Here is a 15587-nt window from a genome sequence, read left to right as displayed (position 1 = left end):
CTTGAGAAGGGGTGGAGGACAGACACAACAACCAGAATCACATTATCTTTATCTTTGAATAAGGCTCAAACAGAGGGGTGCACACAGATTCAGACATCAATATGCAAATGTGCTTATATGTACTAAAATGTAGATATACTGTATATTTTGCTTTTCCACAGTGTCCTTTTTATCTGATGAGGTTCATGAGACTAAACCATCATTTGTAAATAAAACATCAATTTAGCCTTGAGAAAGAATCTGACTTTTCACATTGTTAAGTATGCTCTTAGTTGACACTAACAAGTGCAGACAGCTGCTCACTTTCTCTCCCATCTCCTCCATACGGTTTTAAATTTAGTTTTTCATATTAGGGGATGGCTAGTATATCTGCAATTCATAAAAACACAAACATTACAGAAACAAAGGGGTAAAAAACACATTAAATAAAAAGATGGAAAAAGCACATAAGCACAGCCTAAACAGAGCAGCACAGCAGAAAAATGAAGACAATAGAAAATATAAAATAAGAAGTTGTGACAGTTGTTCACTGTGCTGTGTGATTGACAGGGGTAAGAGCAGAAAAAGGGGGAGGTGGGGTAGACGGCAGATGGAGGCTGACAGAACAAAAAATGTAGAGGGGAAGGATTGATGTGCTTTTCATTTGGAGCCCTAAAAAAGAAGCATGTTCTCACCTCACTAAAAATATAATGTTCAAAGTGGAAAATTCACATGAACTCTGTCTGACTTTTTCACCTGTTCTCTGCTACTCCTTCCCTCTGGAAAACAATGTGAAATCTGTCAAAACAGCAAGAGAGGAAAATGTAACTGTAGCAAATGTACTGCAGCATTTGGGGGGAACCCAACGTCAAAGTGTGTTCATGCTTACAATGTGTGTAACTTAAAAGGCACCTATGGAACTCCTTCTACTTCTGGGAAATGCCCTTCAGTTCTAAAAAAAAAAAAAAAAACTGATCCTACTACAAACCACACATACATATAAAAGATGAGCTATTTAACATATGTCACTCCCTACTGTCACACTGAAAGCTTGACTAAAATTCAAATTAGTCCATCCTCATGCATTCAAAGTTGTGAGGCACCCCAATTGCTCCCTCCCTAACTGCATTTTCTTGTTGGGTTAGGAGGTTGAGACAGTTCTGCTCTCTCCAAAATATTATAGAATGACCTTCCTGTGATAATAAAACTTATAAAAAAATGTTTTACTCCACTGTCTGAGAGTGGGATCAAATATACAGTATATCACTCCCCACAGACTCTACTCTGAGATACTTAATAAATACAGTATCAGCCTTATGTCTTTTAAAATCTAAAAAATAAGAAGTCAAAAGCACATTTTCCCTATTTCAGTTTGCTTCAGAATCAGCACTGCCCTACAACATGATGCTCTCTGACCATGTGAGTGTTTTTAGGCCACACACACCGACACACACATAGTTTAGCCACTAATGAACAATTAGAGATAAGAGGTTGGGCTTTTAGTGCTAATGTAGCCAAGGTAGGGTAATCTGATGCCTTCGGGCTGATAACCCTGTGTGTCTGTATGTGTGTGTGTGTGTGTGTGTGTGTGTGTGTGTGTGTGTGTGTGTGTGTGTTTGCTTGTGTGCACAAATGCATGTGTGTGGTCTGATAACACTCCCTGGCTGAGAAACAATCATATCAGAGAGAAAAGGCCCAGCTGCATTAAAGCCCACTGGAAAGGGTGATATGGCTGAGAAATGACAATATGAAGAAATCTAACTTAGCTCCCACTGTCTTTCAGTTTATTCTAAGTTTCCACATTAAAGTGAATGCCAAGTACTCTTGTACTTTACATTTATTTTCATGTTTAATTCATGCTCTGCTTTGTTTCATTTCCCCTGTTCCTTCATTGTTATTTTTTTCAAAACCTTAAGATATATTTGAAGGAAGATGTTAAGTCAGAGGCATCTGGAAATAAACCATTAAAAAGAAGACAAAGAGGATATGGAAGACCGTAGAGTCAGCTTAGAACTGTAGGAAGAGAGTGATAATGGTGACAATGACAATGATTTAATGTTGGCAAGCCAGATGCTCAGTGTGGAGGGAAAAACAGAGAACAAAGAAGTAGAAGGGTGGAGAAGTTGAAACAGAAGCCTTGAGCTTGGTGGGACAGTGATGTGAGCCAGAGTCAGGCAGGCAGTATTTTTCCAGCTAATACAATCACATGCCATATTGATCTAAGGTGTGCCACAGATGGCTGCTGCTGAACAGAGGTTCATGGCTTCAAAATCCAATTAATATGATTGGGTTATGGACATAACAGGTAGAGAGCTGCTTAAGGCATTGTCTAAATGCACGTCTGGTTTAACAAGAATGTATGCTACGCACATACACTGGAGTGGTTGTAGGGTTGTTTTTTTTATTTTATTTTGGAATAGATATTTTTAAATTCAGTTGTTAATGGTCTTCATGATCAAAAATCCAGCTTTCAAGATTTTGTTAAATTATTGATATTTGTTCAAAATCCCCACACCCACTTTTTGGGGGGTTCAAGCTCAAAGCCGGTCATCACCAGTGACATAGTCTTCTGTGTATTTGGAGTCTAAGAACTCTATACCTCTGTCCATTTTATTATTCAGCACTCATTTTGTAAGAAAGGAAAGAAAGTGGGGACACTCCTCTTTTAACTTGAATTGATGAGAGCCCTAACAGTACTGCTCACTGACCCTCTGTAGACAGTTGCTGCCCTCTAGAGGACATCAGGATGCATGACTACAACTCCACAGTCATTTTGTTGATTAGTAACAATGGGCCCTATTTTCCTGAAATAGGGCACAGGCACAGATCCAAGTCTTGACTCCTGGTGCGTGGCACATGTGGGTGTGACCAACATATTTCTGCAATTTTCCCGATCATCAGCACTGGCGCACTTTGGGCTCAACCAGGCGCAACCAGGCGCAACATGGAGGAGAGACTGAATACATTATTAGTGGGAGGAATGTATTATGCGCAGGTGGAGTTGGGGCGGGCTTCAATGACAAATCATATGAGCTCCTTTAAACACAGCAACAGGTGAAACGAGGGAGAGAGGCTGAGTGAGAGAGAGAAAGTTCACCTCTGTGAAGCCCCTGAAATATCCAAAATATACATTCAGGACACCTCAAATACTATTATACATCAATCCAAATATGCTGACAAGGGTAGAATGAAAATCAAGCAGATGTGTTCTGCAGCTGCTGGCATACTGGTGTTGTCACTTATGTTGTGCAAACAATTAATATAGGATAATTAATACATTTAAACTCCATAGTTTTACTCCTCCTCTGTATATTTGAAAGTCCTCATTTATGCTTTTAAGTACATACAATATCCTTAAATAAATAGATACAAAGTAGGGTTTGAAAATTTGGTTGTAAGTGTTTGAAAAGTGTGCAAGTTCTATCACTGTTTCATCGAAATATTTAAATGATGAATGAAGGTATCCACGCTGTGCCAGCTGTGCGTTAAGTAAGCAGGGCTGTGTTTAAACCTGTTTCAAAATGTTTTCATGAACATGTTCTATTTGTTCACAGTATATAGGATCTTGATGCACGTCTACTCTGTTTAGGAAGGAACGTGCACAGCACAGGATCTCAGTTGTCAGAGGCTGTTTTACAAACTGATTATACAGATACATGTCCATGTGCAGAACTGACTACTGTAAATATTTTGAGCCTTGACTGTAAGTGGCATAACTGAAAACTCACTGTAATGATCCTCATGATTTGGCAGAAAAAAATATTTGATTATCTAAACTGAGTTCAAACTTTTATTTAATAAAAATGTCCAGAGAGATTTGATGGAACTCATGACGCATCCTGAGGACAGCCACGTTACTTCAAATTATTTCACTTTAAACTTGGAATCTGTAACAGCTTTCCAGTCTGATGCTCAGAAAATGCAGAACATTAATTACCATAGATCCTGACCAATCCTGTCGCCACATCAGAAGATTTAAATACATAATGACGTTTCTTCTGCTGTGCCATCTGCGTGTAAACTGATGCACAGTCCCTCTCTCACATCAAAGACTGTAGATGAATCACACGTATCATTCCTGCTTCTGTGTGAGGACTACATCTGTTTAATAAACATCCGACATTTTACAAGTTGTTGTGGGAAACGGAATCCGACAGAGCGTATTTCTGAGCTCTGGGTCACCGGATTAGGCTCATGTGGAATGTATTATTGGTAAGAATCTTCCTTAAAAATAAAATTGCGTTTTGATTCCCATGCCAATCTGCAGTAGATGAAAAAAACGTGAGGTATTTTGTGATTTTGGAGATGTCTGTGTGCGTGTGACTCTGTCAACTGAGGCCACGAAAATTGCCCTGCGTCTGTGTGTGTGATAAGAGGTGGTCTGAGCAGGTTTTATCGCCAACACAATTTCGTACCAAAATGAGCAACAAAATTGCACTGCCCCGCCTAATCTGCATAAACATAGCCTCAGCTGCACCTCTCCTTCCACATTAGTGCAAGTGCACTCCTTTGCTGCCCGGAAATACCAAACAGGCACAGATGCACCAAAAGTAAACTGCATAAAGACTGCGTTTGCAGCACTAGCCTTGCGCCTGCTGGAAGATAGGGCCCAATGTCCTGTTTTGAGGAGATGGAACCCTGCTTAAAAGCTACACCTAACAATTATTTACACTATCAACTGATGTAATAATTATTTTAACAATCAATCAATTAATTATTTACTCTATAAAATGTCAAAAATAATGACGAGGGGATATATTAAACTTGTCCAACAGGAAAAAAAAATGTATTCAATTAAAATGCTGGATTGGAAAAGCAGACAACTGTATAACAGCAGTCATTTGTTTATATTTGACAAAAACAACTGATTCACTTATAAATCTGATCATAGATTATTTATTGACTAAATGTTTCAGACCTATTTACTTAAAGCTGAAACACAAAACAGGCAGCGCTTTTAAACCGCAGAAATTATGTGAGCAATTAGTGTCAGGCTTGTGAAGTTGTTTCAATTCTTTTCTATTCCAGCTTCAACAGGGTTCAGCTTGAAAAAGGCATTATTATTCACCTGGCTGAATACCATATCAGAGTATCAGTAGCTGTATATGATAATTATCACCAGACTCTCCAGCTCCCCTCTGCTTTACAGAGCTTTACAGCAAGTTTCATCCATTACCAACCCTCCCAAGTCCCAGACTCACTGTGTGTCAGTTGGTTTTTGGTAATTTGATTAATTGCACTTTTGAATTTGAACCACTTAATTACAATATCAACTAAAGTGGGCCCTGCTGTTTTATCTAATTTAGTGGCCTTGTCTTGTAGAGGGCCTGTGTGCTTACATCTTACATAATTCTAAATAAATTGGTGTTAAACCAAATAACCACAATAGGGCCCCAACTACAAATTTTTGCCCAGGGCACCCTAACAGGTAAATTTGGCTACAGCAGCCAGCTGCTTTCAGCGAAAAAGCTCTAAAACTCCACTGTACACTATCTGTCCTGCACCAATGGCAAATAGATACAGTTAGTGAGTAATTGGTGAACATGGTGGAGCATTTAGCAGCCAGAGAGACAGATATTAAAGGTGAGATCACAACAGAAAAGAAAAAGAAAATTATCCAGAAGCTGTCCCATGTGTTAGTAATACTTACATTGGAGTGTGTGTCTGTATTTTGGATTACTTTATCATCAGAGTCATCCATGTCCGTAGATGTTGTCTCTGTCTGCAAACGGAAGGCACAGCTAACATGCAGCATTCAACTGTTGAGCCATGCATTTAGCCTGACTCAGCTGCCAGTCTGAAGAAGTATGAATTGCATGCACCACTCAAGGTTAATTTACAAAGTAACATATATCCTAATACATGATTATAATGCTAAATATTAAATCATGAAAGAGATAAATACACTGCTTGTGCCACATATTGTCTAAATAGCAGAGACAGCAATCTTACCTTGGACTTCCTCCTGCCAAACTGGAAGATACCCAGGAGGCCTTTCTTCTCCTGTCTGCCCAAACTGGTAGTGCTGGAGCAAAGGGAATCTAGGAAAATAAAAAGCGGAGGGGGAGGGGGAGAAGAAGAGAAGATGAGTTGATGATGATGGTGTCAGCACCTCATATTAAAAGGAAAGAGGTCAGGGTCACACTGAGAAACAGTTTATGGGGAATTAAATGCATACATTAATTACAGTGGGTTAACAACAAGGAAAGCCAATTGATTTGATTCAACAAAAACACTAAGTGTGTCTTTTTTTTGTAATCATATTATACTTTGGAATGGACAACATACAAAACCTGTTGTCATTCCCGAGGAACTGGGTAGAGCAAATCTACTGAATTTCCTCAGCAGAGGGCGCTATAGGTTTATTTTTTTCTGAGACCCACCTCTGTCTAACTTCATAGTCTATTAAGCTGTACATAAGAATGTCATGATAACACTGTTGGCTTGATGACAGGGCGGAAAAGTAACCATTCAAAAAGTACAGAACTATATTTCTAAATTATTTGGATGTGGGGAAAGGCAAAGGCAAGATATATTAATAGAAATAATGAAAGTGTTAGTCAAATTAGCTAATCATCGACATGACAAGGCATTGATGATGTTGACACAAGTGAGTAATAAAAATCACACTGACATTAAACCCAAAAAAGTATCTATTTAAAGATGCATAACTAACAAGCAAGCATTTATGTCCAACATAGTAAAAAAGCAGGGTTAATGAGCAAGCAGCAGGATAGTGGGTTAAACAATTAAATGGATTTGACTGGAACCAGCAACACTAAGACACATAAAACTTATCGTGACTAATACCTGAGTAGTTAAGAGCAGGAGCGGAAGCCATTTTAGGCTGGAGAACTGGAAAACATGACAAGGTTTAAAAACAAATGAAGTCACTTATGGATATTTGCATCAAAAAGAGCTCATTAATTTGTAGCATTTATACTTTTGCAGTACCACAACATAGCTGGTGGTGTAGCTGGTTAAACACTACTAGCAGCTGGTAGTGTTTAACCAGGGAAAGAAAAACTTACTTTCATTTTAATTAATCATGATGCAAACTAAATAATTTTGTGGATTTTCGTTAACAAACCAGGTTACGTGCCCTTCATAATGATTGTGAGAGGTTGAATACCTAAATATAACCATTACGAAACAGAACTAGAACCAATGTGACCATAAAAATTACATAATGTTCTGAATGTTCCTGCTTATCCCTCAGGACCATAAACCACAAGCTTTTCCTGAAGGATCACAATCTGTGACAATAACAGTATCAAAACATATCAGTGGGTGTGGACTGTTACCATGGAAATAAACCATAATATCAGATCTTAGACCATAATTCAACTTCCTACTAGATTAAGGATGATGTATCCTAATTAGCGTACCCCTCCTATCCTGGCATGCACGTAAAGGTAGGTATCTGCCAAGGCTTACTTAGCCAAACATATTGTAAGAAAGTGTATATTTTTGTGTATGCTTTGCTGTACCTGCTGCTGGTTAAGCCAATGTTGACTTTGACTGCACAGTACACATATAAACATGATAGTCATAATGTACTGCAGAATACAATGTTATGCTGGTTTGTGGTTCATTGCGCTGGAAACATTTACATGAGCTGTTTCAGGCTAGGTTTGCATGCGCTCCATATTTAGCTCAGTTTCCATTTTAGCCACATGTCTTTCTCTCTTTACCAACTATACAATTTAGCATAAAGTGGGGAAGGTAAGTGAACTCTGTAGTTTTAAAAATAAAAGTCAGTGTTTTTCCTCCCTATAGCAACGTTCTCTTTCCTCCTGTACTTATCCACAAAAAAGTCAGAGGCCACTCACTTAACAGCATGCTCTGTAGCTGGTAGTTATTAAGGCTTAGCCTCAGTCCAGTCACCACACCCTTGTAATAAACATCCCACCTATTTCTACCAAAACCAGTTAGCAAGGAGTGGTGGTAGACCATAAAACCCTCTGACAGTGAACGAGCATTTGCGCTAACTTCTTGTCTCTGAACAGAACCACACATGACAGAGAATGAAGAAACATTATATACGTTCTGTCGTCTTATTTGTAATTGACTTCATAGCATATGCTAATTGCTTTACAAGCAATAGTAATTTGTAGACCAACAGCAGATAATATGACAATAGCTCTATGAGCCAAAGCCCCTGTGAGTATCCATTATGATGTAGGCCTATTTTATCTGCTTTACTTAGCTTACCTATTTAGCCATCGCATTCACAGAGCATAAACCAAGGTGGGGCCCTACTCATTTTCAAATCAATCAATCCAACAAAAGGAAATATTTACCTTTCAAATTTGAATCTATATGTAAATATTATTAAAAAATGAGTCTTTGTCATGAAAGCTTAATTTTCAACTTCAATTGTTCATTGAGTCATTTAAAAGTGAATGAACTCCAACCCTTAAAGAAACAGCATTTACACAGTATCAGTGTTAATATTTACCTAAACTCTGATCGAGTGCGTAGAGCTCCTTGATCCCCAGCTGTGTTAGAGATTTATCCAGTGGTAATTCGTGGCGACTGATGCTGTCCTTCAGGAGCAGGACATGTGAAGGGTCAAACTCACACTTGTCACAGATGACTGGTATCAGAGCCTGAAGTGGTACCAACGGGTTGACCCGTACCACGGTCTTCTGGCTGCTGTGGTAGTTCACCATCAAACGCACAGTTTTCTGATACAGGGAGGGGAGAATGTTGGAGAAAATTAGACACTAATATCTATATATAACTGAATGAGATAAAGGGCACACTGCTGTGGCCATTGGAGAAATTTTCCCATTCTGATCAGAGATTTTCTTGAAAAAAAAAACAGGAGTGTACAAAGGTACAGAAAGTGGAGGTCCTCTATTGGCTACATCCCTACGAGAGGCAAAGGAAAAGAAAAGAGGTTGTCCTCGATGGAAGAAATAAGGCAAAAAGTATCAAAGATAGATAGATTTGAGCATGTAAGCAGTTCAGTGACAACCATCATGATATCAACAAATAAGTCTTGAAAATATGAACCAAAGATCAAACAGTATAGGTAAACTGAATAAGTTGCTGTCTACAGATACAATATACACATTTTTCAAAGACCGAGTATGATTTTCTTACCAAGTAAGAACAAAACATGCGCAATGTAAAATGAGAGGAACACAGTGAGAAAGAGACATCCAAACATGCAAAAACACTTCGATAATGAGTAACTTACAGTTAGATTTTGCTTGCTGACAGAAATGTTCCTTACATTTACTAGACTAGAGATGGTGTCTGCTTATGCAATATGCGTCTGCATACATGCATGTGATCATGGATGTATTTAAGTAGTAAATTCCACGACACTACATAGTGTTGTGTTATAGAGAGCAGACTAACATCCCACTCTGTTCACCAGCCTGTATCACTAAGTGGTTTACATCAGCCTCTATAAAAACACACACCATACTCAGGAGTCAAGAGCCTGAAGCATTCATAAAATAGCTCTTCAGTGACTTTTGTATTCCAGGTAAAGTGGCATTCAATGTTATGCATCATTAAGGGGAAAGGTGACTGAAATACAGAAATACAACACTGTTCTTGATAGATGAAGAAATAATCATACATAAGAGTGGCCTAAGTTTGGTTTCTTTCTTTTGAGAGTGAGTACAGCAAAGATTGTGCATTTTTGCCTCACAGGTCGGGCGATATGGTCCTTTGTGTATTTAACAGTTGGGTGGGTTGGCTGATAGTGCTAGATGAAGGTCATGGGCTTTCCAAAATCAACTGGTTTTTTTCACTCTTGGTAGTGTGTATGTAAAAAATGTCAACCAATCTGGTAAGTAGTTCCTAATATACTGGCTGCAGACAGATAATCAGTCAGAAGAACAGACTGACCGGCAGTGGCAATGACATGCTGTATCGCCGCACCTTGGTGGAGGACGCAGTTCATCACAACTAACAATGCTTGGACCTTCATGTCAAAAAAGTAAGAAGCTATGTTTTCAGGGGTCTAAAAACACATCTATGTATCACAATGTATAAAATTGAGGTTGTAAAGTCACCTGCATCAATTTAAAAAGTTAAGACTATTTATAATTTCAATATCACACTACGGTGTTTAATTTTGCTGAAATCTTAATGCAGACTACTGTCCATTAACTTTGTCATTATTTCTATTTCTGTTCAGCTTTCATTCCTCATGTACCAGTGGAAGGTACCAAGCTGTAGTTAGAAGTTAATAAAGACTAAATGTTGGAACCATCTTTCAGTATAACTTCATAAAATTCAACAGCATCACAATCTAGAGCTTCCAAAATCAACATGAAGTTGAATCAACACCTCTCGGAACCACTTCCAACAAAAACTGATCATTATAACCTTAATTGTAGATTTTTTGCAGGACTGTCTGATTGGACTTTATTAATTTTAGGTATACCTGATAAAATAGCAACTGAATGTATAGTATAGTTTACTATGGGATTACATAATTTATTTTAACTGCTGGACTGCTACTACAATGAGAGAGACAGATGAGGAGGAGGGGAGTGACTGACAGGAGTGTCTGAAATAGAGCAGCCAGTGAGCTCTGAGAAGAGTAGAGAAATAATGCATGGTAACTAAAGGTAAGGCACTCATCAAATATTCAAACTGTAGGAGGACAGAAGAGGAGAGGCAAAGAAAAAGGTAGAGAGAAAGAGACTAATACTCAATAGAAATAATGAGCTCAGATAAGCTAGTGAGCTGTAAAAACAGATGACAACAAAACAGAGAGGAATACGGGGGATAAAGACAAAAAAGGCACACTTAGACTGAAAAACTGAGAGTCTAAGAACTGACTCTCATGTCATGCTAGGCCAGTTTAATTCCAACCGGCTTCCTACCTTAGCATGGGCCCTTACAGGTTTCACTGGCCTTGCTTTCTGCCAGCGATCAGAGGTAAAAAGTAGAAAGGGGAGGGACGGATATTACATAGGGCTTCAGGGTAAGGTACATTGCACAAATGTACTATGCTAAGGAAAAAGCTCTTTCTCTGGACTGCATGATTCTACATTGGAACCATGCCCACACTTACAATTGAGCTATTTTTTAAAATAGCAGAGTCAAATCAAAACACACAAAAATCCAAGCCAAGCATAGCAAACCTCATTTCAGCAGGTTTTATATATGTCGAAAATCTAAAACACAAAGCGCTCATGACCAAAAAAACATCCAGTTCACCATATCTGGCTCCAAAGTAACTCACCTCTGGCACTTTGGGCGCCGGTCTGCGCGCCACTTTCTCCTCCAAGACTTTCTCCTTGATGAGGGCACAGGCTACGTTGAGGGAGCCCAGCAGCGTGTTAGGCTTGAACCCCAAAGGCTGGCCCTCGGGCGACAGCAGCTCAAGGGTGTGCAATGCTGGATTTAGGTGGTAGCAGCTACACAGCTCAACCAGCAGGTCCATCAGCGCTTTACTGAGAGAGAGAGAAAGAGAGAGGAGGGGGGAGAGCGAGAGAAAGTGAAAGAGAGGGGAGAAGAGGGTGGGGAGGAGGGAGCGAGTTTGGAAGAAAGACAGAAGGAGAGATGGGGAGAGAGGGAGAAAGAGAGGGAGGCAGGAGAGAAGATAGGGTTACAAAGCCTTCCTAGCTTTAGCTTGAGTAAAATAGAACAGTAATTACTTCATACAACAAAACAGAGACACACTTTCACCTGATGCATTTATTAGATGGGACTTACTGTAGATTGAATGGCAATAGCACTGATTTTGACTGAAGATCAAATGGCCATCATTGCCTTAATTCCTATTGTATATTTTCAGTCATGGGCTGACTGTATCACAGTTAAATTATTTCATTAGAGATTACAATCTTCACTATAGAAAAAAATCAGCAACTTACCAGCAGCACAGTACAACCTAAATTACCTTTATATAAGCCTAAAAACATATTTAGAATTTTTGACAATAGCTTTTAACATTAGCATATTTAAGCCTGTCTATAAAATACACAACAAAAAGTAATATTTATAGTAGCTGTTCTAATGAGAACTTTTGCAAGATTCCTAACAAAGGCCAAAAAAACAATGACAGAAGGCAGAGATGGTAGCAATGGAGCAATGTGATGAGGAAAACGAAGGCAAAACAAAAGAAACAGTGACAGACAAATTTCAGACTATTTGATGATATGTTGACAAACTACTTATATGCATTAAGCCACAGGAGAAGCTCTGAGGTTTGCTTTATCACTTTGTGTATCTGTGCGTGTGGGAGAGGGAGGTTGCAACTGATGAGGAGACCTATAGTAATACCTGTCAATCCTCAGATAAAGAAACCAAGAGATACCAACTCCAATGTTTTCTGGGAACAGCCAGATCATATGACAGAACTGAGAGAGATACCTCTACAAAGGACACCATTGACAATCACTAACACATGGACACAGCCTACAACTAAAATGACAGTCTGCAATCAACAGACACAGTGCCCTGTGTTATGTACTTCTTCAGCTGATTTTGTTGAATTAGTGTTGTATGTGCTCTGTTTCTATGTAGTATACATTGAGTATTTAGCATTTAGTATACATTGAGGTTCTTGAAAAGCAAACTGTGTACTACAAAGCTACAGTATTGGTGCAACACTATAATCATTATCTGTAATATTACCGTGTTAGCACCAATCCTACAATTCTGCTACAACAGAGCTGGACAAATGTTTCTTTTCTTTTGCAACTGTTTATGTTCACACAATAAATTAAATGATGATTGTAGATTATGTGATTTCAATCAGCTGTTTATAATTATATGATATACTATTGTGTGTTTACGACACCATAGCCTTATCTTATCTCACAACAGTATCAGATTCTGATGTTGTTACTGAGCAACAGAAGGTGAACTGTAAACACAACACATCTAACAAATTAATTTATAAAATTTCGTTCATACATTCCCAGATATGATCTGGAATACGGAAATCAGACATCTGAAGGATGCTAAAGGATGTCAAATAGTACCAAAAAGGCGTGCCTTGGCTGTGATGCTAACCAAAAACCTTTCGAAATAGTTTTAAAGAATGTCAGGCAATTTAAAAAGGTTACAAAAAGTGTTCTATGTGTATAAAGTATCATACTTAGAAAAAACAACTTACTTTTCTACACTAGTGAGAAGTAGCACAGAGATCACATGTTGGCCTCAAGACTTATTAAAAGAGCGCCTTGTATCGGGATGCATCCCTGATTTTCTGCCCCAAAGGAGAGCACCTCATTAGGGGCAGGGAGCATTAACAGCTCAGCCTCCATCTGTGCACTCTCTGGGACAAAGCTTATGCTGAGACTGGGAATGAGACCCCTTGACAAGGCCCCACTGGCACAGCAACCCAAACAGACCCAGAAGCGACAAATAGGTCTCATATTGTTTGTCTGGTGACTGGCAACGAAGGTCACAACATAGAATCAAATTGTTCAGCCAGGCAACAGCTAAAATACTGATGTTTATAGATAAATATCATGTAGGTATGCATGGATGGACATTTTTTATTCAAACAACACTGTATTCATGAACAAAAAAGTTGGTTACGACACATTTTACAGCAATATACAATGTAAATTCATGGAAAACTGAACAAAAACCATTGGAAAGAAAGTGATAAAGCCAGAGCGAATATGTGCTTCTCTCTGTCTTCTCACCTGCCATCCTCAGTTACAGAAATCTGGTATCCCTGTGGTAGGGTTAGCTGTAAATCCACAGTGGGCCTCAGCAGGTTCTCTTTGGCATCCAAGCCCCCAACATTCTCCCCTCCCCCGTCAGGTACAGTGTTTCTAAAGATGTGGCGCGGGGCAGGTTGAGGGGCCTGTGGTGGAGGTGGGGCACGTGGCTTCATTCTCCTCCTGAGGGAATAAATTGGCAAAGATACATAGAAGAGAATATTATTAACTTATTAGGTCTTTGTTGTTGTAAACTAAATTGTACTGCTTTTTTTTTTTTTTGCTGGACCATAATGCAAAGACATTTATTTCACATGCTGTACGTGAGTATCAAATTCACAATGCATATATCAAACAGCTAATCTATTCATCAAGGATACATGTGTGTTCCCATCAAGTCAAGTAAACAATGCATTGTTTTTTTCATCAAATGCATGTTTATCAATTCTTATTCAAACAAATTAAACCGTAGTTAATTTCGGTTCCTCTGACTCATTTTTTGTTTTATTGAGTTCAGATTTATTTACACAGCATGACAGCCTGATTAAAACAACTAACTGCCACCACTTCAGAAGCAGGCTGAACACCAATTACTTTTTTTCTGCCTGTCAGCTTGTGATACAACCTTTCTCCTCATTTACATTACATAACAGTCCACAGATATGCTGAGATGATTCTGTTGGCTGTCTCAATGATCCAGCCTTGAGCAGCTGTTTATTCCATATGTTCTTCAGACTCTACTGGATAATAATTTCAGAATTTGTAACAACCTATAAGCAATGTCTCTGCTTTCAAAAACCTTTCTAAAGGAAAATGACTTTAATTCAAACAACATTCCTCATCAAATGTTATGAGCCACCCAAGGCCTGGGTGGTTCATTTTAAGCCATACTCAGACCATGTAATCAACAACGATATAATCAACAAAGTAATACTAAAATGTGAGAATTACGTTGACTGAGTTGAGACAATGTTTTGCAAAAGTGACTGAAATCTTCTGACAAAATTTAAAATTGTAGTACAAGTAGTTCTGTAGTCCTAAAAACTATTCAATGTTACAGCATTTAAAGGACATTAGGTGTTTGGTTGACTCAGGTGCATACCTGCATAACTTACATAACTCAGAGTGTTGACATTATGAAAACCATAAAAAAAAAAGCAGATAAGAAAGCAAACCACACTCAAACCACAGCTCCTATGGGTGGAGATGTGGAAGATGTCAATGACATGCTGGTGACGAGATGCTGCTATCTGCACATTTGACCTCAGCTCAACACAAACTGTACTTAGCCTAACAGAGATGGCTGACTTGACAGAAATAAAACACTTCAATCTGTTAACAATGACATATCGCTATTCCATATCACACATTTCAGCACGCATTCCCTCTCTGTCTTCTCAGCACAAATATTAGCCTTAGATAACAAAAGAAAAACACCCCACTCACATCAAAAACAGTCCTTGTGTTGATTAAGTGTTCCACAAATGTTGAATATCAGACAGTTTATAAATCCAGTTCCAAGTATTTGGCACACTCTCAGAGAGAATGTGTGTGCCTGTGTATGTGTGTGTAATCCAGTGGTGTATATTCCTGTATCCTTCAAGATACTCCTGTCAGTGCAAAGGCGAAGAGAGCACAGCATAAGAAGAATGCACATAAACATAGCACAGCGAGCGGACTCTAACCTGACTTAAGTTAACCATTAACAGCTAAGTCAGATATCAACTAACCTCCTCCCATGGGACAAGCAGTGTCATTAACTCAGTAAGCAGAAAGAAAGTGGTTTTCAATGGATATGTCATGGGCTGTACTTAAGGGATTGACAGCATTGATCGTAAAGATAGTTTGGAATTTAATGAGTCATTAGTGCAGTCATTTCTGACATAATTGTCATGTGCTCTGGCATTAAAAAAATGTGGTTTATTCACAAGAAATAAACAGAAGAAGATGTCT

At 38.7% G+C, this 15587-nt stretch overlaps 1 protein-coding gene across 4 annotated transcripts in view; it reads right to left on the bottom strand.

The window, feature by feature from the left end:
* Positions 1-15587, bottom strand: part of cobl (cordon-bleu WH2 repeat protein) — a 65669-nt gene that overhangs the window by 32567 nt on the left and 17515 nt on the right. For 2 of the 4 annotated variants that reach the window (XM_042425168.1, XM_042425170.1), the window contains exons 3-8: positions 13617-13817; positions 11198-11408; positions 8441-8669; positions 5932-6020; positions 5630-5701; positions 736-777 (exon numbers count right to left, since the gene is read on the bottom strand). In XM_042425168.1, coding sequence (XP_042281102.1) covers positions 736-777; positions 5630-5701; positions 5932-6020; positions 8441-8669; positions 11198-11408; positions 13617-13817 — 844 coding nt within the window. The remainder of the gene's footprint in view (positions 1-735; positions 778-5629; positions 5702-5931; positions 6021-8440; positions 8670-11197; positions 11409-13616; positions 13818-15587) is intronic. The other 2 variants (XM_042425169.1, XM_042425171.1) reach the window with 1 other exon arrangement.

Source organism: Thunnus maccoyii, chromosome 10, assembly GCF_910596095.1.
Source record: "Thunnus maccoyii chromosome 10, fThuMac1.1, whole genome shotgun sequence".
NCBI classification, from domain to species: domain Eukaryota; kingdom Metazoa; phylum Chordata; class Actinopteri; order Scombriformes; family Scombridae; genus Thunnus; species Thunnus maccoyii.
This window is presented reverse-complemented; position numbering and strand designations above follow the sequence as displayed.